At 43.5% G+C, this 23,698-nt stretch overlaps 1 protein-coding gene and 1 long non-coding RNA gene across 2 annotated transcripts in view; both read right to left on the bottom strand.

Annotated features, from left to right (window-relative positions):
• Nucleotides 1-7,087: 7,087 nt before the first annotated feature.
• Nucleotides 7,088-14,681, bottom strand: LOC125007125 (potassium voltage-gated channel subfamily A member 2). Its single transcript, XM_047583729.1, has 3 exons — nt 13,969-14,681; nt 13,766-13,857; nt 7,088-12,850 (listed from the first exon to the last, which is right to left on the bottom strand). Exon 3 carries the CDS (start codon nt 12,710-12,712, stop codon nt 11,216-11,218), a length of 1,497 nt encoding a protein of 498 aa, XP_047439685.1. The 5' UTR covers nt 12,713-12,850; nt 13,766-13,857; nt 13,969-14,681; the 3' UTR covers nt 7,088-11,215.
• A 6,098-nt stretch (nt 14,682-20,779) lies between these two features.
• Nucleotides 20,780-23,698, bottom strand: part of LOC125007265 — a 45,048-nt gene continuing 42,129 nt past the window's right edge. The window contains exon 3 of the long non-coding RNA XR_007112666.1: nt 20,780-20,962. This is a non-coding gene — a long non-coding RNA (uncharacterized LOC125007265). The remainder of the gene's footprint in view (nt 20,963-23,698) is intronic.

The raw sequence follows: 23,698 nt of genomic DNA, 5'->3' as shown, positions 1-23,698 counted from the left end.
GAACGAGATTTCAGTCGAGTCAGTCAGTCTGGACAACACGCAAATAAACAAATCCTCACGGTGCTGCCTGTTCTTAGCTAGTAAAGCACGTGTATATGTACTCAGGGGGCTATAGTAGTGAAGCAACAGCAGCTAAATAACCGTCCCACAAGGACAGCAGACTTCACAGTGAAACTTTGTGATTTCTGAGCAGGAGCACGCTCTCCTCACTTGTCCGTCTCGTCCGTCTCCCCCGTCTGCTTGTCTGTCTGTCTGTCCTCTGTCTAAGTGAGTTTGTGCAACATGGGGCTCATTTTTCTCATTGCTGGTAAAGTCCTGAACCCGTCCGTCCGCCTGCCAGGTGCTCTTGCTTGGCTCTTGATCATATTTCAGACTCGTGTGTAGGATTCACTGGCCTGTGCGTTCACCTCTTCGCCCTCGCTCTTGCTCGTTTGCCGTTTGTGGAAAGTCACCGGAGTTTGATAGGTGCAAGGGATACAAAAACAACACAAATGGTCATGCATCCTTACCCCTGATGCATCATGAAGACATAGCATTATAAAGCTATACATTATTGGCCATGCACCGAGGGTGACTCCAGGGATCTTGATGTTGGTCTGTGGGTCATTCCACCACAAATATTAGAAGGGCTAATAAGTTCATGCTAATAACATAATTGATTATTTACATTATCTCGATGCTTTAACATGTCCATGTTTCAAACAAATGTCTCTTAGTGGTTCATTTACTGCATCTGTTGTTTTTCAAGGCTTACGTTTATGACTCAATACCTGAAAAATAAAGGGACAACTATGCTTTATAATCACTGAGTACTGCGTCAACATCTGCATAAATCATGAATCAGATTTCTGTGAATCATTTGACAGAACACCTCCAACTGAAAACAAGTTTGGGATATAGACTTTCCATAGTGCATTTTGAATTCATGATGTTTTCAATTTCACGTCCCCTCAGCCTATCAAATAATTATTTTAATCATCATTACGTTAAAGTCAAGAGAAAGACCAGCAATCCAGGAGGGTGAAGTGGGTAAAGGGATGTGCACTGGGCCACAATACATGGAAGCAAACTGGGTTTCTATTGCTGGCATCTGGTATCAGTTCTTCCTTCTAAATGGCGCAGAAACTTACTTTTACTTAAATGACTATTGTATAAACATGATTGCAACTCATACTTCCCCATTTTAGATAAAGGTGATTTGGAAATCTATTTTAACTTCCAGATTTTAAGTTTTGTAATGATTGTAACTCATTGCAAATATATATATATATATGATTAACACTCAGTGTCTACGCCTCACGTATTCCTGGGACTTGTCTCAGAGGCCATTATGGGCCTTATCACCAGGGTGCAGCTTTAAATACACACACAGCACCCATTAGGCAGACTCCCTCTCTGCCAGTACACCCTCCTCGAACACCATTTCTTGTCAGCTTATAAAATATTTCTGCACCAAACCCATGTGTTCGATCGTACCGTGGTCTCTGGTTGCTTTGTTCAGCCTCCCTGTGTTGGCATGAGTAGGAACCAGATACCTCGGCGGGTGAATTCAGAGGTGCTGAAAAGCCGTGGTTGCTGCCATGTAGTCGGGGACAGAAGGACAGACAGACGGAGAGGTATTCAACTCTAAACAGTGGGTATCTTCTTATCCAGTGGAATACTGCTGGCCATTGTTGCCATGGTGTGGTTGCATGGGTTGCTGCGTCAGGAGAAGAGAGCAGCTATAAATCTTTAAGAATGCAGAAGTGATCACTGGTTTTCCCACACCACCATGGGCCTATAATCAAACAAATTGGCTAATGGTGGTTTATTGAAAAGTAGATGTGTTCCTATTGTGTCTCCAGCTGCCTATTGTCATGTAAGTGAATGACTCTCCTCTTTAGGTAAAATTTTACCCTTGCGGGAACAAGTTTGCTGAATAAAAGACATGATCAAACATAATTACTCAATTGTGTAACGACTGTTTACCTCGCTGTGGTTTCTACTGGATGCCTCTCTTTGATCAAACATGAATAATAGATGTAGGCAAGCTGCTACACCTCCTCGTTTCTTGCACCTGACAGGAACGCTCCTCCCAGGAATCCCTTTATGTCAGCAGATAACCGAGCTCCAGTTTCTTAGATGACAATGCAAACATTTAGGATCAGGCAGTACAGGAAACACCTACGTGCATTACAGTTAAAAATGCACTAATTTCTACTCTGATCAGAGCAATAAAGGGTGTCACGTGTAACGTGACTCCTGTAAGGAATGACTAGCACCTTTCAGATATGTGGTTCGGGTTTTACAGCCCATGAATTATCACTGGGCCACTCTACAGCTTGCTCTACTGCCTCAAGTGGCGAAAACCTGCAACTGATATTTCCTTTTGTGTGTGTGTGTGTGTGTGTGTGTGTGTGTGTGTGTGTGTGTGTGTGTCTTTTTCTGAAAAATGTCTTGAGAAGAAACGGGCAAGAAAATTTGTGGATCAGGAAGTTTAGACAGAATATCCACTATATTTGGCAGCTGATACAGTAAAAGTAAATTTTAAATGATGGTAATTGGATAATAAAGGAATACTACACTACACCAATACTACACTCATGTACTCATGTACACAGTAGATGACCAATACTTAGGTTACAGCGGAGGCAGGTTAGCAGAGTGTTGCTGATGCGGTGGCTATTGTATTTAAAATACTAGGACATTATAAATATTCTACCTGTCCAGGGTATACCCGCCTCTCGCCCAGTCACAGCTGGGATAGGGATAGGCTCAAGCCCCCCTGTGACCCTCCCTATAAAAGATAAATAAATAGGCACGTCCCTGCCCGGACACCAGGCAGGTCAATCAGCCGATAATAAGACAAATACAGGATTGGTACACGCAATACATGCCAGTCACATGAGGAACTGTAGCAAGAAGAAGCCGCTCAGGGAATACTTGAACATGAGCTCGTCGCTGCTCCCCAGTGGACATTTGTGAAAAGTGTCTGATGTGAAAATAAAGCCTGAAATTCATTGTCAAAATATTCTAAAACAAACGGTACACACATTTTGCAGGGCTACTGCTACAGGATGCATTGTGAAATCAGTACTGCACTAAAAACAGTAATATGGACTTCTTTTAGAGTACTGTGCACCAGCAGCGTCATCATCCTCCACACAGTGCTGAGGATGCTTTGTAAGAGGTCGTCACTTCATTAAGAGATCATCGCATACATAATGAATGAGCTCAGTGAATGCAGTGGGACACGTGGAGCAGCTTTCTTCTGCTGCTCAGGTAGTTTTGCATCTCTGAATTAGAACTGCTTATCCAGCACATTTGAATGTCCTCATTTATCAAGATTTTCCTTTCTCCAAATGTTCTGCTTTCTTCTAACCACTGTGATAAAGCTACTATTCAAATCGCCTGCAATAAGAACACCACTGTTTTCCGTGAGGGAATACTCAGTTCTGTACGTTCTACAACTGATAAGCACAAATAATATTTTTTATTACAAAATGCATGTGTTGTAAAAAAAAAAAAAAAAAAAAATGAACTGCAGGGATTGGCCCATTACTGCTTTGTGCACAATCTCAGAGGTGGAAGTGGGATGTGAAAGGGGGAAGAAGCCCTGGGACTGAGATGATGATAAAATATTAACTCACACAGGATATTTAAAGCATCTGACATTCTTTCCCTGGAAATGGTAGCCACAAGATACGTATGAAGATGCCAGCAGGGAGACAGTTTTCTCTTTAGGTTCGATGATAAAGACAAAAAAAAAAGCTTGATCAGCGATGTCCTGGGCTGAGTTTGACTTCTGTTAACACAGGGGTGGGGTGGGGGGGTGACACAAAGTTCAGTGTTTTCACAGCACGAAGGTTAAATGGCTCTTTCCACCAAAACACAATAGGAAGTGTTCTCTTTAACCCACTAAATGTCTACTTCCACTATCCTCATGAATTTTCACTGAATTGCGTTTATTTCTGAATGTTTTACGCTCACAGTGTTTCTCTGTGCTGCGTTCTTGACCGATCAAAAAGCAAATCTTGAAGCCACTGCGACTGTTCTGGTGTTCAAACGGTCGCTAAATTAATATGTCCGAATAAACTCCTCTCAGTTAAATAACAGTATCATCTTTGACTATTTCTTAATTAAAACATTAAAATATTATCATCATTAGCATGAGCAGCTTAAGGGTTGCCGGGTAGTGTTCTATTTTCTATGAATGCAGTCATGAATCCATTATGAACTGCATCGACGAATTGTCGTAGAAATGTTTGTAGGAAATCTGCTTATTTGCTTTCAAGCTGACAGAAGACATGATGAATATTTATGATGCTGCACATAGCAGCTGGTTGACTTAGCTAAGTAAAGAAAGCATAAACACAATGGGAAACAGTTAAAGTACGGGCTCAACAAACTGACTGAGGACCACCATTAGCAGGGAGACCAGGACACTATGAAGGTTTGCTATGTTTTGTTATTGATGTTGCATAAATAAACTGAAAACTGAATTAAAGTTTCTCTAAATGTCAAACCAGTTGTCATTTAACAGATTTTAGTCAAAGTGCTGAAAAGTTGTCCCTGATAAATCCAGCGTCATTGGTTTGTGTTGATCTTCTTCCCATTAGTTACAACTCTTAGGCTCTGTCATGTTACAAAGAGTGGAACCAGCCTTTCTGACACAGCCAGCTCCGCATTAACACACCACGCCCTGTGTAGTTCAATTGGAGTTTTGTTGAGACATTGTTGCTGCTGTCCTTTCATTCATAAATCTCGCCTTTCTCCCATCCAGCCCTTTACCCTTCAGGTGTAAACAGCTCCGGGGCACTAAACGTGAACTTGCTTCATTGTGCGTCCATATGTCGCCTCTTCAAATGACCCACTTCCATAACCGAGATTAAACCCACACCACAGAGATGGCTCATTGTGTTTACCACTTCCTCCATATCATACAGGTCATAAGGGCATCGTGTACTAAATAAATTGACACCTGCCACTGAAGCTTACTGAGTCCTTCAGCCTTATAATAACCGGTTTCCCTGTGACCTCTACCCCTCTTGTTTCCCAGATCACCGTGTCATTATATAAAAGAGGATTGTCTCTCCAATCCACGCTGCTCGTCTCTTTTATATTACTTCATGTCTCCTGGTTTTGTGCAGGTTTATGAGCATCTGCCCGTCGCTCGTGCCGTGCGCTCTCTGACAGACTCGCCGGTCCCCGCGGGATGGGATTCATGGATGGCTGATTTTAACCGGGCCCATTTGTCACTACCAGAGGAGTGGAGGAGGGTGCTAGCAATGCATGTGTGTATTGATCCTCCACATGACTGTAGAAGGAGCACACGTGTCCCATTGTGTCTGAAAAGCCATTGCTTATCTCGCCACAAGGCGCCGCCGAATTAGTGGTGACGGGGCCAGTTTTCTCCCGAATTCTACAGAAAGGCAGCGCCCACTCTTGGCTGGGATCTCTTGTCACATTTCACGTGTCTATGAGTTACTCTGAATTATATGACAATAAAAAAAAAGCTTTTATCACCCATTAGATTTGTTTTGTTGGATGTTAAAGGGTGGGCCGACAACAAATCAGAAACTGCTGAACTAACAACTTATTGTGAGGTGAAAGGTGCACTTCAACCAGTAACCCTGGTTATGCATCTATATATCTGCAATAAAAACTCAATATAAACTCAATAAAAACTTAAGTCTTTTGTGTAGTTTCCACAACAACGCCTCTAGAGGGCAGTAAATCCTTCACTTTATCATCATCTACCAGCATCACTTCCATTTTTACTTCAAACCAAAAGCCTATAAAACATACCGACGACTAAAGCTCACTAGTCAACCTTTTCAGGGCTCACTGCGGTGTTTCTCAGGTATCACAGGAGGTAATGAGCGTAAAGCTGAACACCTTCTAATAACGGGGTGTGGTTCAAAGCCAGGGCAGCCCTGCTGGATTAGTTCCAATTCCCACAACGCTCGTCTCCTAATTACAAGCTGGTAAGCACAGTGCAAGCCTGTATGACTACTCAGTCACGCTCCTGTGGGCATGCTACCATCCCTGACAAACAACGCACACATACAGGCACAGACTCACTCGCTCCCGCCTAACAACAACAACAACAACGGCGCCGGGCTGCGCTCCCGCTGCCTAGGTCCTTGATTGTGTTGCTCGATCCAATCTGCCTCTCCCCGTTTGCCCTGGTTTCGGCGAAGCGAGCTGCAGAGTGCTGCACTGCATCGCTGGATCAAAGCAAGACTAATGACTACAGCAGAGCTGTGGCTACAGCACCGAGGCCCCAAGTGCTCCCGCTCGCAATGCGGTGCTGTAGTTAAACCACAGGCGGACTAAAGATAGCAGAAGACAAGGCGGCAGACGACAACTGAGCTCTCAGGTGTGGAGGGGTCAGGTGATTGGAAGGAGCTCAGGAAAATATAACATGAAACCCCGAGCAGCACAACGTCATCTCATAGTCGCGGCAAAAGATTGTGTGCATTCGAAATAAATATAGCAGCATTTTTTTTTCCCAGACAAAACAAAAAAAAAAGTGCACTTCTAGTCATGGCTTGTTACACATGGATGCCACAGAAAGTTCACTGTGAAGGAATAATTCAAGAATTTTTCCACCTTCCTCCTCCTCCTCCTCCTCTCCTCTCCTCACTCCCAGCTCACACTCCTCCTCCTCCTCCTCCTCCTCCTCCTCCTCCTCCTATCTTTTTCTGCAACAAAAAGGCTATTAATAGAACACCCCGCTCTCCCTTTTAAACTGCAGGGAGCATATACCGTGCACTTAAACGGAGGCAGAAGCTGAAGATACCGGGAGGCAATTTAAAATGTCCTCTGCACTGCCTGAGGCTACAAAGACGCTGGCCGTCCTAAGAATAACAACAAAGAGGCCTTTGATCGATTCATGGCATTTCGTATCAGCTTCGGCTAAAATTAGCTCCTCATCTGCTGACTGAACACCTCGCAAAACATTTTTGATGTGAGGTAGAAAAAGGAGCAGCATAACGTTTGAAAATCACCTTCGGCCAAGGATGCAACAAAAATCACAGCATTTAGAAGTTTTTAAGAGGAAGCGCAGTAAAGACACGAAATAAACACTCCACACAGTTTCAGATGAGTTATTATTGGCTTCATTATTGATATTACTTTCCAGGGATATGATCATTTGGAAGGATTATATGCATTTTTAATTCCACATGTTTGTCTCGTCCATAGATTGTCCTTTTTTTGTTGTAAAGTGCAGATAATACTATGTTTTAAATCCAGACTTCACATACAGAATATAGCACATGTTTGTTTTTTTTCTCCATCATCCATTGGTTATTATTTACATTATTCTCTCACATTTCATTTCACAGAAAGAAAAATGCTTTATCCACTGCACCAACGTTGATGGATGTATTCAGGCCTCTATGATACGGGTGGGGTGGGGGAAGGGTGGGGGCGGGGGTGTGGGGGTGAGGTGAACAGCTGTACATATTGTTTCAGTGGATGCCACACTATCGGGCTCTGGGATCGAATGGAAAGAACGCAAACACACACATGCACACAGATTGCATATTAATCATCTAGTTTCCCGTCCATGTGAGTTTTCGTATCGGAGCGTTGCTGCAAAGAGCTGACGTCGCACTTCAAACTAACCCAAAGTTCAGAAAGCTCATATTCACATTCAGCTAACGTGTGCAGCAGCAGAATATTGCAACGTGTTTTACGGTTCCTTTGAAACGCTCTGCCAGCTCTATGAATCAGCGTGGAATTGGTGCCTGATAAAAGAATAAAATCCGCACTTAAACCTTCATTTTCACCCAAAACTACCAGCTTAAATCAATCTCTGCATAGATTTCTCAGTGTATTCACCACTGGACACCGTTCCCGTGGAGTGGATTTGCTGGTGAGAGATGACATTTTTTTTGAGGTTGCGTCGCTCCGTGTTAAGCAACACAACCTCATTTTTAATTGACTTTGCGCAGATTCCATCTGCGGCTATACAGATGAGGGTGATTCCACTCGTCTTTGTGCTTTACGCAGAAGAATATCGCAGATATTCAACTACAACGATGTGAACTCCGTGTGTATGAGTCGCTACAGTGAATTTTGCTGAGGTACGGTAACATGGCCAATGTCAAGCGAAACCGATAAATGTCAACGTCGCAACATTTATCATTAATTTCTGTCCAAAGAAGTGGAATGAAGACCACAAGGTTTGCAATGCATTTGCATGCACAGACGAATATTTTTGGTCAGACAGTGAGTGTTTTTTTTTTCTTCTTTCTCATAGACAGTTATGCAAATGGCTGTTGCATAAATGCAGCTGTACAATGAGGCTAAGACACTGACATTCAGTGGTTTTCTCTCTCTCTCTCTCTCTCTCACACACACACACACACACACACACGCACACACAATTCTTCGCTGTGCACAGCCAAACCAATACTCTCCTGATGATCGATAAGACCTTGGTTGGACTGCGGAGGCCCATGAAGGCTCTTTTGTTTTTCCATATATGTGCTCCACATCGACGCCTCCCCCAAAGGATTATGTGTATATTGCTAAACAACTTTTTAATCTGCCCCTACGTCAGCTTACTGACAATATTAACATCTAAATCCATCTTCAAGCTACTCTTGGGATAGAAACAAATATACCTGCTCCAGCTCGCTTACTAAAATTCTCTAAAAATCTTTTCAAGATACATGAAAGCGAACACGACTTTGGACAGAGAGACGACTTCAGAAGCCTCATGTCAGGCAGTTGGACGAGGCATCCTGAGGACATATTGGCAGCGATGGCGTTAAAACATTTTGCTACTGCAGGCTGAGGCTGTAGTGAGCAGAATGCAACTCTAAGACTTAAGATGTACATCCTGGCATGACAGAATTCATCGAGACAGTTCTTGCTACAGACCCTCTCCTAACCCATCGCCTTTATAATTACATAAGACATCTGTTGAAAGATGCAGAAAGGCAAAAGACCCCCAGAGACCCCTAGGTTAGACAATATCTGCTACACTGCTTCTAATTATCACTTCCCATATTGATGTAACTGCCTTCGACTGTTACCTTGGCAGTGCTGAGCAAACAGTGGACAATATAAGCTGGACACAATCCTAGAATCAGAACCTAATTCACATTTTTTTTTGCCAACTTTTGATTAACCGATCGACACCGGAGACTTCTTAAAAGTCCAGCCAATTTAACGCCAATTCCTTACTGACTCTGGTTGGATTTTACAGTTGCGAACAACACCCTGCCCCTTCAACAACTACTTCACAGAAGGCAGTTTGAAATGAAGAGCAACAAACGTAGTCGTGTCTAAAATCCGGGATGCGCGTCAGGTTTTCTGAAAACTCACCAGGAAGTAAAGAGAATGCTTTTGTAACGTCTAGCGCGAAGTGTGTCTTTGGCTCTCTGAATAGGCTCTGAAACAGGACAACAACAGTGCTCAGAACAATTAATATTATTATTAAAAGTAAAAACATGGCAATGATCTGCACATTTGTGGAAAGGCTCTTGCTTTCTCTTAAACATTGCTATTTTAGATTTTTTCTTAAATCCTCTGATAAAGGTATATGTGTACTGTATATGTGTTCTGTTGGTATACATATAATTTTATATAGAAGAAATAAATATGTCTATTGTAATTATTATGCTTTTTCATCTTAAAAGGTTCTTCTTTTCACTTTAATGCATGCTAGGAATGTTTTTGAGGTCATGCAACACTAGGAGAGTAGCGTAAACCCAGATAAAAGGCAGTAAAGGGGGGGAAGCGTTTTTTTTTTGTTTTGTTTTTTGTTTTTTCTATACACGAGTCCTTAAAACTTACTATTTTGATCATGAGGACGTGATCGTGTGACAAACCTGTGAAAGAGACGGAGCCGCAAGTCTATCACACCGGCGGCTGGGATTCATGTCCAAAACTAGAGTGCGAGTTTTACGCCCAGAATTCACAGCTGAGTTTACAGCGACCTGGCAAACATTAAACGGCAATGACGTCTATGTGGAATGTTAATATTGACAAGGATACCGCATCCAGTTAACTGTAGGATTTGGCCTTATGAGCGCTATTCCTTAAGAAATCTTCTAACATACAGCTTCTTGTAACAGCTACCTGCAGGCATCCTGTTAAAAGTGTGGATTTGTACCGAAAGGCAGTGTACAGACAAATATACAGTGGTGCGATGAAGCAAGTGGCAGTCGAGAAACAAGTGGAAATTCTCATTCTGTTAAAAATGTCATGCAATTATCTACTCTGTTTATTACTAACAGCACCTACTTATCTATTGGCTATCAGTTAAGTCACAGTTAACCTATCTATATGAATAAGTTCTGCAAGTGTGAAAAACAAACAAAACAAGAAGAAACATTCAAGTTGTCCTCAAAGCTCTGCAGTAAGACCAGTTTGGGTGAATGGAGGGGGGAAGCTTGCATTGCAATACATACAGTACATGTAAGACCAAAGCAGTGAAAATTCAAGGCCATTCTCAGTCATTCATCAGATACTGATGTCTACTGGGAAAAAAGGTGTCAAACCATAAGCTTAGGGCCGATGGCTGTCATTCATCCTTGAAATAAAGTGGTGTACTTTACCACCAACCTCGTCACAAGTCACCCGCGGGCCGTGTCAACGCCGGAGTAGGCTTGCTTTTATGCTTACGCATCCTTTTTTTTTCATTTCTAAACGGTGAAGCATAAGACAGTTTTGTTTCATTGGCTCCAGGAAGCAGCATATGTAGCGCGCAAGTAGGGCTCTTCACAAAGCGCATGGCAGAGCAGTGTGCCTTGGGAAATGAGGGACGAAGGGCTCTAAAGCAGGGTTTATGTTACGCGTATTCTTCTTTTTTAAAGCAATTTTTTCCCCTCACTGTGTTTTCTTTTCTTTTTGTGCACTATTGTTGGCTACCGCTGTGATATGGAAATTAACGTAGTATTTTTTCTTTTCTTTTTTTTTTTTTTAAAAAAGCCACACAGACGTAGCCACCTCCATGCAGTAATGCAAAATTTTGAAATTTCACTCTGACATTCATGAGGAGTTTTAAGGGCAAGTTGTGAAGAGTGAAGACGAGATGAGCGCAGGAGGAGTGTGAATGGTTATTTGCAATATTTTTCAGTCAGTCAACATCTACATCCTGAATTCTATTGCCTTGATTTTTCCAGCACATGTGAGGTGGGAGGGTCTACGCCTGTCCCACCCGGTTGCTCAGCGTCACGATTCCCGCTGCGGCGGGGAGGAAAACATCCGATGACTACACGTCTGTGAGCATTTTGGTGATGTTTACATAGTTTGTGTTGGCCAGCGTGCAGTTGGCCGTCTTAAGGTTCTCCTCCTGAAAGTCCTCGTTGCTGTTGTTCACAGCCTCCTGGATCTCCATATAGTCAGATTTACTGATGGTGGAGCCACTCCGGCTCTTCTTCAGCTCCTCAGCTGAGTCTGCTTTGGGCACATTCACCTGCAGATACTGTGCCTGCTCTTCACCTTCGGTCTCACGGTGGTAGAAGTAGTTAAAGTTGGACACAATGACAGGCACGGGCAAGGCGATGGTCAGCACACCTGCAATGGCACAAAGGGAGCCCACAATCTTGCCACCAATCGTAGTTGGGACCATGTCGCCGTAGCCGACCGTTGTCATGGACACCACAGCCCACCAAAACGCGTCCGGGATGCTTTCAAACTGCGACTCTGGCTCATCTGCTTCAGCGAAGTAGACGGCGCTGGAGAACAGGATGACCCCTATGAAGAGGAAGAAAATGAGGAGGCCGAGCTCTCTCATGCTGGCTTTCAGGGTCTGGCCCAAAATCTGAAGCCCCTTGGAGTGACGAGAGAGCTTGAAGATTCTGAAGACTCGCACTAACCGGATGACCCTGAGAATGGCTAAGGACATGGCTTGCTGACCTGCTTGACCATCCTCTGGCCTGTCTGCTAGCTCTGTGCCGAGAGTGATGAAGTAAGGGATGATGGCAACAATATCAATGATGTTCATTATATTACCAAAAAAGCCCGCTTTGCTGGGGCAGGCGAAGAAGCGCACCAGAAACTCAAAGGAGAACCATATGATGCAAAGAGTCTCCAGGATGAAGAAGGGGTCAGTGAAGTAGGTGGATGTGTAGCTGATGATGGTGGTGTTTGTCTCGGGTGAAAAGACTTCCGCGTGAGCTTTGTGCATTTCGTCCTCATCGTTGCGGAAAATTGGGAGCGTCTCCAAGCAGAAGCTGACTATAGATATCAGGATGACCATGACAGAGATTATGGCAATAATCCTAGCAGGACCTGAGCTCTCTGGGTACTCGAAGAGTAGCCACACCTGTCTCTGAAACTCGTTGTCGGGAAGAGGCCGCTCCTCCTCCTTGATGAAACCCTCATCTTCTCTGAACATCTCGATGGCCTCCTCTCCCAACTCATAGAAGCGAATCTCCTCTGAGAAAATATCTAGGGTGACATTCACTGGCCGTCTTAGCCGGCCTCCTGATTGATAATAATACAATATGGCATCGAAGCTGGGTCTGTTCCTGTCGAAAAAGTACTCATTCCTCAGGGGGTCGAAGTACCGCATCCTCTTTTTGGGGTCCCCCAGCAGAGTCTCTGGGAACTGGGAGAGGGTTTTGAGTTGCGTCTCAAAGCGCAGCCCTGAGATGTTGATGACCACCCTCTCGCAGCACTCATGGTCGGCCTCTGGATCGTAGTCCTGCGGGTGCCCCGGGTGTGCCGCCGCCTCGTCAGAGGGGTCGCCAGTGGCAACAGTCATTCTGCAGGGGGAGGAGGCCTGCACTTTTCAGTGAGTCTGGGTCCTGCAGCCTGGAGAACTGCAGGCGGGGGGCCAGGACAGGGAGGGGGCTCAACACTGTAAAGACCTGACGGCCACAGGATGTCACCTAGGATCTGACTGCATGTAGAACAGATAAAGCAAAGACAGACACAGCAAGGTCAGGTAAACCTGAGACATGATTCAGCATTCAACACAACTTGTGATACGTTCAGAGATCTCAGGCATTTACTGCAGCAAGAAGATCAATCAACTCAAAGTAAAGGAAAACGAAGCCATCTTCCAAAAAGGTAATTAGGTGTGATGTATGTAACGTTATGCTGTCAACACAAAACAGTGAGTACTAACATGAATCAGTACATGGAAACTTCAGGCTGACACTCTTAATGCACTCATAAAATTAATATGCAAATAAGCAGTCTGTCTTGCAAATAAATTGCTTCAATGCAGGAAAACCGAGGAAAAAAAAAACAGAGGCTCGTAAATTAGGACACTGATCTGCTGCAGTGGACAATATCTGCTGATATGAATGGAACTACCTTTTTCTGTGAAGCCATGCATGCATATGGCATTGCAGCAGACACTAAAGTGACACAGACAGCATCCTGTCTAGAATATCACAGAAAACCACTGCAGTCTAAGCACAAATGTATGAGACGCTTTTCAGATGACATTGTTGTGCCAAACGAACGCTCAATTATCTCATATGAAATGACACCAGCTGAGTTTTGATGGAGCATTTCGGTCTTGAAATGGTGCCTGTCTCTGAAATATTCAAAAACATCTATAAATAATTTATCCTTGGAAGGAAATAGGTTCCAGGAGGGGAAAAAAACTGTATCTCTCTGCATCATCTTCACTGTTTTACAAAATAAAACCATTATGAAACAAAAGCACAACTGCAGGTTTAATGATCATTATGAGTCTTCCACTGAGGTGCAAAACAGTTCACTACAAACTGCCACGATCCAGAGATCACATTTAATTTAAATCCAGATGATGGGTGAAGCTGCTTTATCTTCATTTTATACATACCTGCAGACATCATCTTCATATCTGGACGCGAGTTGATGCTCCCGCTGGACGCTCGAATCTAGAAGCTGAACAACCAGCTGCGACAATCACGTCTTCCGTATTTAGAGCAGGTGTAAAAAAAAAAAAATAATAATAATAAAAAAAAAAGAAAAGAAAAAAGGGGAAAAATGAATTTCCAATTTGGGACAGCCGATGATATTCACCTCATGTTGTCTGCAGCATCCTCGCCATGTACACCGGGTACAGTATGTGCGGGTGTGTCCTCGCTTTCCCCTCCCTGACTCCTTTCCTCCGGGTAGGCTGTCGTGGGATGGCGATTGGCAAGAAGGGAGGAGGGAGGAACCGATCAAGGAGGTACTGGTGCTTCCCTTAATAACCAAAAGGTGCTGGGATCAGCAGATGATGATATGCCTTCTTTCCCCTCCTCGCCACGGTGACAGTGTGGCGAGCTGCTGGCTGCAGACAGTCGCAAAGGTAAATAGTCCTGATAAGGTGCTCAGAGAGGCAACATCTGCAGAGGTGGATTTAAATAAATAATAATAAAAAAAAAGATTAAAAAAAGGCGAGGTGGAGGAAAGGCTTCAAAACTCTAATCGTATTAACAAGATTTAATAATTGGACGCGTTCCAGGACGCGTGCGTGGGAATAAATCTGTTGCTCAGAAAATGTAAGCCATTCATGTGTCACCCAGTTTACATTTTCATTTGGACGTGCTCTCGCCACAAAAAATCTCCCCGAGGGTCTGAGCTGCAGATATGCTCCGTCAGAGTCGTGCGCCCCAATGTTTTGCGCGCAGAGGGAGCTCGGAGAGTCTCCTAACAGTCTACATGGCGAGCAGAGCAGCGTCTTCAGACACTGACTTGAAACGACATGCATGAAAGAATCACCCTACGTCGTGGGCAAGGAGGAGATTAAGCAATTTCACGGAGCCACAGCCCCACGCACACGTGTCAAAACACACATTTATGAGCGGCCTTTGTTGGCCATGTATGGTCTCAGCTCGGTAGGAGGCAGAGATGTGTTTGTTTTTTTCAGCTGAATGAAACATTTGTGGGTGAAAAGTTTCTGCCTCGGCTGCAGGGCTGGTACGTAAAGCTTAGTCAAACCTGCAGTCAAGCATTGCTATGCATACCAAGAGACGCGCTGGTGATGGAGAAGGAAAGGGCGCATTGAAACCACTACTTACCTTATCTGCAGTGTGGGCAGCTTAAAGGGGTACACATCTCCAGCATTGCTGAGCACCACGTTTTATTTCATGTTTTCAATCCGTAACCCAGATACTATATTTATCATATTGTCAACATTGAGCTTCTTTGGGGGAATTCTGCATGTTAATTTGTCCAGAGACCATCTCAACCCAGGTCTGGAGAAACATCTACGGTTGCTGCAGTGATCCAGTTTACAGGAGTATTTCTAAGCTCATTAGCATGTATTAAACCATCAACAATCACGCACTCATCATTATTATGCATTTTCTGCCTTGTAGTTCTTCTTCATTGTGTGTCCACAGCATTCATACTCGTAATTTTTCCTGGCAACGAGCTTCATGAATAATAGATGGGAAGGGGGACAAAAATAGAGCAAAACCTCCCATCATTGCACCCAGCTATACTCTGAATGGAAAACAAACGAATCAATAGCGATTCTTGTCATCTGTAGCTGGAACGGGAAAGGAAGGCACCGCGTCAAGAACTGACCTCCGGAGGAGCCAAAGGTCAGCGGGAATCCCTTGTTTGCGGACAGGAGGGAGGTGAAGGAGCAGGAATTTGGGGGATGGGGAAGACAGCAGGATGATTTGTGTGAGACTGAGCTTTGCCAAGGTTACTCCTGGCAGACCGAGGAGCATCAAGGCTCCCGACCTCGTCCCTTCTGTCTGTCTGCCTGCCTGCCTGCTGCTGCCACACGCATAGATCCATCTCACTTTCTTTTAATGGCTTTCCCCGGTTCCTCATGACAGCACAATCATTATTTATGAGCCCAGGGCCCGTTACAAAGACTGTTAATGCTCGGCTCTCTGTGCATTTGGTGGCTTCCTTTAATTAAAAACAAGAGGTCCCAGCACTCTAAATAATCCACCTGCTTAAATCATACGGCCACACACAAAAAAAACAACAAAAAACAAACAAACGATTGGCTGTGTAAGCTGGCAGATGAGGGTGTCGACAGGGAGCGTGTTTCCAAGAGGTATTGATTTCAGGACTTCTCTTCATCTCCATCAGATGTTTTGGCGCAGGAACAGGCAGCAGAGAAAATGAACTTGGGAACTGAGAGTCATTGTCATTGATCTGTTAGATGAATGACAAGTCCAGACTGTCTTAATGTTTACTTGACTTAAAAAAAAGTACAAATTAAGTTCAAAACCATTTAATCATGTGCAATGAGGAGGGTGTACGTTATGCATGTTATTTAAACCCACTGGACCTAATGTTTTAGTTTAGTGTCACTTTGCATACGACAGAAAAGTCCTACATCTGTGTTGTCTGTACTGTATTGTCCAATAAAAGAAAGAAAGAAAGAAAGTAAGTAAGAAAGAAAGAAAAGTCCTACATGTTTCACCGTAAAAAGTCTGTAACTGATCTCTATCACATATATGGATACAGACTTTGCATGTTCTGAACAAGGTGATCAGTAGAATTCAAATCTGACCAGAGGCCATTTTTCATTTGAAATATTTAGCCTGCTAGTACTGATATGTAGCTCAATTTTGGTGCGTAAAAGGTCCATCATTTATTATTAGTGTATCAGTATCTATCACAGAGAGGTAACTATGAAATGAGAAAAAAATTAGATGTGTTCAAGGTCAATTCAAAATGCACCGTGTATGTTTATCAATGCTAAATTCTAGTGCAGCTCAGCCCCTGCAGTCCCTGGAGTGCAGTGATCGTTTATGAGCAACGGAGGTCTGCCGTGCCTCCTTGCTCCTTGATACTGCATTGCAGCAGCCACAGGTTTGCCCACACATACGCATGCACGCACACACACACACACACACACACACACAATAGGGATGAGGTTTCAGACAAAAAGGTTCAAATTCCACCAGAATTCACCTTTAAGAGACTCTGTCTATTACAAGCTCAATGTAATAGCCAACGTAATGTGATAAGTTGGAGCAGATGAGCTCTGCATAGGACGTAATACAGGTTGTCTGCTTCTGGATGTGATGATTCAACTCTCTCCTGTGTGTAATTAGCAAATTCTCTCTTGCTAAATCCTCCATATTGAAAACATGCTAAAAATAATCTCATCCTTTTTCCTTTTTGTTTTCTCTAAGGCAATTTCTCCATTTTCTATTATTTTCCCCCTACTCCTCGGGGTATCGAGCAATCCCACAGCCTTACTGCTAAACACTTTTTTTTTTTCCAATGCATCTTCACTGAGTCTCAATTTGTTTAACCCTCGGGGAGATGAGTCATTTCAGCATTGCTGCTCAGGAGATAGAAGCTGAGGTGTCCTGCAAAGGGTCCAGGACACGCATTCAAGCAACTGTGGGACCAGGAAAGTGGATGCAATAAATAAGTGGTGTAGGTACACAAATACGAAGCCATATTGTCCTTAGTGTCCCCTGGAGCGTTACATCTAAGAGTAAGACAAAAAGAGGGAAGAAGGAGCAGATAGGGAAGAGAGAGCATTGTGTAAAGAGAGTAAGAAAAAGAAAGAAAAAAAAAAAGCAAGAGGAGGGAGTCGAGCTCGTCAGATTGAGGCCCAGCAGGATGAGGGCAGGAGCTGGAAAAGAGCCAGACACCAGGAGAGACACAAGGACGCTGGTCCAATGCGGTACACTGCCAAGCTGCACCTCACTCAGCCAGACAACCTCCCAGAAATCTGCACAAACACCCACTGAGTTAGCTCATTCTCCACCCTAAAAGAATAGCAGCTACCTGTAGACGTTTTACACATGATTACAGTCTGTGTATGTTGAGTAATACGCTGCTTTTTTCTTTCTTTTTGGAAGTTAAAAGAGACACGGTGCAACATTTGGCTGAAACGTGACGCACATGCAGAGTGTACAACGCAGCCTCTTCATTCCTCACAAACACAACACAAAAAAAGTCTTCATTTCAGTGAGCCGTCCTGGTGCTGAGGGGAAGAGCTGTACGTGAGTCAGTGAGTGAGTCAGTATCACCGTTGCAGGGATACCCTATGCTGCATTACACAGTGTGTCTGTATGAGTGAGTGTAACTCAATTCAGGGTAAGGGAGTGGTTCAGGAACACCAGGTTATATTACACCAAGGTCATGCTAGAAATAAGACACTCATTGCACAAGGGCGAGACATTAAAGAAAAAATGCGTGTCGGTTGCAATAGGACGTGCACCGGACATTGCACACGCAGCAGGGCTCTGTAAAGGGATACACACTTCAGTGACTTACATCTCTCCTCTGAACACACTGATCAGGCATAACATTACAACCACCTTCCTAATATTGTGCACGTCTCCCGTGTGCCTTTAAAACAGTCGTGACTCATCAGAGAATGAACATGGGTCTTTTTTCTGAGGGCGTCCTGTGGTGTCTGGGTACAAGATGTTGTTGCAGCCATCAAGGAGTGTCATTGCCATGGGGTGGGGGTGCCTGGGTGTGTGCCTCATGTGAAAGTAACGTCTGCATGTATCTCAGGTCCAAAGGTTTCCCAGCAGAACATTATATTGTCAGTGGTTTTAATGTTGTGGCTGATCGGCGTCTTTAATCAAAGCCAAGTCTTCTTCACGCCGCTTCAGAAAGAATAGGCTGTGGCGTTTCTTCGCCCCAGCGCAGACGCACGTCATGGGACTTGTGGGATGTACAGTGACAGCTCCTGTGTCACAGTGTGATGATAGAACGCTCTGGTTTTTGTTTGTTTGTTGGAGCCAAAATATGCGTCTCCGCCTTGGGCAGCAGCCTGATCTGCAGTCGACTGCGCTCCAGCCGCTCTGACAGGACACCTGAGAGCTGAGCCGGGGTTAAAGCAGCTTCCAGGGCCACAGGCTTCATAAATGAAATAAATATTGTATTGTCAAGTATGAGATAAAACTGACACGCTGGAAAAGTGCTCAAAAATGTCCCAAGTCAGCATTGTCCCCATAATTGGGTGACTCTCTTGCTCAGCCTCATCTGGTTGCTGTGGAGACCATTTCTGAGGACAGCAGTGGGAGGAGGCTGCGCGGTGACATCACGCCCACAGCGTTTCTGGTGCCAGTGAGATATTTCAGGTAAAGTTACAGCACGATGACGAAGCACTTTTCCTTCCCCTGCAGTCGGCCGTGTCACCTAAAAGACGAAAGAAAAATGAATTTCATTGTTTCACACCTGGGACATGTTTTCCAGCATATGGTTGCCGGTGGTTTCACTCTGGGAGAAGGGGTGTGTGATTTGTCTGAGATGCTTTCTGCACTGAAAGCTTTGAACGGAACGTCTTGATGCAGAAGAGTGAACTTTATGAATAGCCCCCAGAGTGCCATTACATGTTCTCCAAAGAGCAGATGGATGAATGGCACCCAGAGAGATAATGGCAATATGTCTCACGGTTTCTATTTTCGGCGGTGCTGAGTTACGGTTTTAGGGCAAATATTGTGCCACATAAAAATATCATCAGATCAGGAAGAAGAATGTCCAGCCCTGTGAATAACTGCGCCGGATGCCGTCGAGCCCTTCCCTTCGGCGATTTATTACGAGCGCGCTTCAATAAAGTTCAAGGATGACGAGAGGCGAGTCTCCTGGCGGACACTCCCCATCATGGCGTGCTGAGTATCATGAGAGGTAGCACGCTGCTGCGAGGCATGACTCCTCTCATGTGGTGCATGTTGGTATGATGAGGGCAGCGAGGAGATGAGAGGAGAGGGGGAAGCCCGGGGTCTCCTCTTACCCCCACCCCGACCGCGCGCGATGCCAGATTTGCATTCTCACATCTGCCTGCAGCTGCAGCATCAGAGAGGACCAGCTGTGGAGCTGACGGATGGCGGCGGTCTTTGTCTCCGTGCGTGTTCACGTACCGTGCGCGCAAGCTCATGTGTGTGCGCCATCCCTCTCCGCTACCTCCTGTGGTTGTGATAGGTTTTCAATCCTCTCTGCTACGGACGTGACAGAGACTAAAAGACAGTGGAGCCGAGCCTCTGCAGCATATGAAACAAATACTGTTAATGATTATTTAATAATTTTTTGTAGTTTTTTTTCTTACACCTATAGTGACAACAATGTCTCATAAATACATACCCAGGAATAGGTACATTTAAAAAAAAAAAAAAAAAAAAGACAACACGTGTTTCAGTACAGGACGATCCGCTTTATAGAAACATGCCCTAGAACAAAACTTATTTTTAGGAAGAAGCTGATGTCTTCAAAAGCTAAATTCTGCCAAATGCAAACTGCTGTTGAATAAACGTAGCCTCAGCAGAAGCCTAAATTTTTTAATTCAGTCCGTCTAATCCAATCAAACAAGGCTTCAAATGTAACCAGTGAACTAAAGCAGCATTAACAGTGACATGTTAGACCTTTATACGTTGTGACAAACCACTGCTCATTGACACATCCTGCTAATGGCTGGAGTTTAAAATTAAAACACAACTGGATTTGCGTTTCTGGGCACCTGAGGATAGTTACAGAGTTAACTGATGATTATTAAATAGCATCAGTTATAGATTAATCACTTACTGTATGTGTAGGACCCTGATTGATTAGTGACACTGAAACGTTGCAGCTTTAACACCAGCAGTTATATGTTTTTAATCCTCGGTGCTACAGCAGTCATGACAGGAACTACAACACTGGGCCCAAGCTCTTACAGTATGTGATATCCTAATACGTTTGGTTAAACCCAAATGCAGGAACAACTGGCAACACACATTTTATTAAAGCATCATTCATCTCCTCTTGAGACCAAACTATTCTGGCCTATTGTGTCTAACAAGTTTGCCTCTGCTGCAACCCTTACCTCTCCACGAAGCAGAACAGAGGAAGGCCGAACGAACAGCAGGTGTCCCCGGCCAGTGCTGCCGTCACGCTACGTGTGGGTGGGGGGGTGGGGGGGTGGGGGGGGGTGATTAACGGCGCTGGGTGATTTGGAGGCACCTTTTCACGTTCCTCTGGTTAAAAATACACGGGCGAAGGGCCGTAATTCCTGCAGACAGAGGGTACAAAGCCACTCAGCAGTTCTGAAGCAACCCACCTGGAGCCGTGGGACACATGGTATCTGGTCTGCGGGACTTGTGCCTCAGTGGAGCTAAATGGAAAAACAGAAAACTCAGCAGAGAAGAAGCTGACTATGTGTGAATTAGTTTGACCCACTTCTACAGACTCCCATTCTTCAAACCTTGTTTTTGTGTGTGCTGTATTTCACAACAGACTTACCACAACAAAACAGATCTGGCTTCCTCTACGCTGTGTTGTAAATTCAACTGCCAAAGCAGAAGCTAGAGATAACCACACAAATGTTGCTATTTCCTGATATAATAATAGCAACTATTCTGCATGTTGTTGTTTTTTACTTTCCATTAATTTAGCAAACACATTAATAATCTTTGTTCCTTTTCATGTTTCATCATCAAATAACCTTCATTTTGATCTCTCTGCTTGTTCAAAGTCATGTAAATTTTTTAATCTATCTCTGCCTCACATTAATATAATTCGTGTTTGGAAACATTGGAAACACAAGAATCAAGGGGAACGCTAAAAGCTTTTGGGTAGAGTTATAAGGTAGTTTCCTGACCTGCATGACAAATACCAGACGGTCACATTGGCCAGCTGTAGGACAGAAAACCTTTCACTTCCTCGATGCTGCATGTGTAAACACAGCAATAGGAACACAGACCCCAGGAAGATTAGAGGTCACCAAGGCAGCAGCTAATGGGGATGCATCCAAAGGATTGTTTTTTTTTCTTTTGTAACCTAAGTTTTCTTCTTTTCTGGCCTGAGCAGACATGTTACGTACGTACCTAATAAATATTTAAGCGAGGGGCTTACACGTCTTAAAAAAGCAGCAACCTGATATAGTGACACAATTTGGAGGCCACTTTATTTTTTATATCTGTGGAGCCACTTTTCCAAAAACCGTCCTTTTATGACACATACTGTTCTTATTTTGTAAAAGTTCTCTGTGGTGTTTATCAAGTATTTTAATTCATTTCTGGCCTCCTCGTGCACTGGAAAGGGAAAAACTTGCATGGTAGTGGAGGGTAGTGGTGCATAAACGTCCTGCAACCACCAGTACCTGTGTCAGATAGAGAACCTTTGTTACGCCCAGACTTGGGTATCAGAGACTTCACACAAAAATAACGCGTAACTATATGTAGTGGACTTCTGACTATCTGAATACCATCAGTTCTCATTAAATTCAAGGATGGTCATTACGTGTGAATAAATTAAACTATTCATTTATTTATTTTGAGTTATTAAAGAGGCTCTATTATAGATGATTTAGTTAAAACAAAACATGGGCTTCATGAGAAATTGTTTGCTACTAGCACATTTATAAAGGCACCATGGAAATATTAGGATAAGGGGCTAAGTATTACCGTCACAATCTCAACATACACTCACTTGCCAAAACATTAGGAACCAGTAAAAACAAATGCATTCTAATATCCTACATCTCACCCACTATCACAACTGATATAATGTTCAGATCATGTTGGAACAGAATCACAAAGGTGGCAATTACTTGTGCTTGGACTGGATTTTATGTATGTGAAGGTTCTCAGTCATCCAGGTTATGGTATATTCAAAAGAAAGCATTTTAAAAAAAGTAACTGGACTTTGAGTTTTGTTTTGTTTTTGTTTTTTTGTTTGTTTTTTAAGAAGACATTTCACCACTCATCCAAGTAGTTTCTTCAGTTCAGTTCTGAAGAAGCCACAAAGCTCCACTGTTTCCATTATTTGGCCTGTTCCTCTGACTAAAATGGGGATGGTAGAATAGAAATGTGTAATTCAGCAGCGCTACAAACCACAGCCTCCAAAATTAAATCTTATGTTAAAATTATTTTGTTTCACTAATTTTCTAGTTTAAACTAATTCCTAGAAGTCTGGAAGTCCAGTTGCCCTTGTCTCAGCTTGTGTTTGGGATTTACCTGGATGACTGAGTCCTACACAGGCACATCCCTAACAGCAGTAATATAGTTGAGCCAGTAGAGGGAAGTACTGCGCTGTGCTCGGAGCAATGAACTCTCATTGGATTTAACAACAGACTGAAATTAAACAAACCTGCAATTCAGAGTCATTACGAACAACAGCTCAACTGCTTAATGATACATCGAGTAGTTTATAGAGTCTGAGCTGTCTTTTTTTTTTTTTTGCTTGTGAACCAAACTCTGATGTTACAACTTATGAATACAAACAAATGCAATACAAATTGAAGCACACTCCTAATTACTCCAAATAAAAATAGTTAGAGCTGATATAATATATCAATGTGATAATATAGCTGCTGTGAGTGTTACTATGCAACTATCTTTGAAGCAAAAAAAAAACAAAAGAAAGACAAACTGGCTTCAAATAGCAGGGTTTGTGGTTATTGTAGCTTTTAATGTCTTTGCAGGTTTTACGCCATTAACCAGATAAAAGAAGAGCTCTGAAGATGTCACGTTCACCCTTGGTACTTTTCCACACTTCTTGCATTCTAAGGACAAGATGTGTTAATTTTTAAATATTAACCATAATATATCTACAATAAATCTTAATTCCTGGTCACAGTAGCTCTGACATAAATAGAAGTACAGTGACACTTGGAATACACTCCAAGCAAGAATGATGAATGAAAGGAGGTACAGCTCTAATTGATTTCCAGGCTCCTTTGAGTTTTGTTGCTTGTTTCTTTGTGACACTTCAGCCACTTTGTACTATAAGCTCACGTCGTGTTCGAGCGTCAGCTGGAGGTGATGAAAGGTAGCTGACGTCAAACCTAGTTGGCATGCCAACTCAGAGAATGGAGCTCACATCTGAAGAGCAGTCAATGTTATTTTAG

This window comes from Mugil cephalus, chromosome 4 (genome assembly GCF_022458985.1).
Source record: "Mugil cephalus isolate CIBA_MC_2020 chromosome 4, CIBA_Mcephalus_1.1, whole genome shotgun sequence".
Lineage (NCBI taxonomy): Eukaryota > Metazoa > Chordata > Actinopteri > Mugiliformes > Mugilidae > Mugil > Mugil cephalus.
This window is presented reverse-complemented; position numbering and strand designations above follow the sequence as displayed.

What these genes read in the sequence shown, in the direction of transcription:
- LOC125007125 (XM_047583729.1), bottom strand. Translation starts at nt 12,712, where the DNA reads ATGACTGTTGCCACTGGCGACCCCTCTGACGAGGCGGCGGCACACCCG.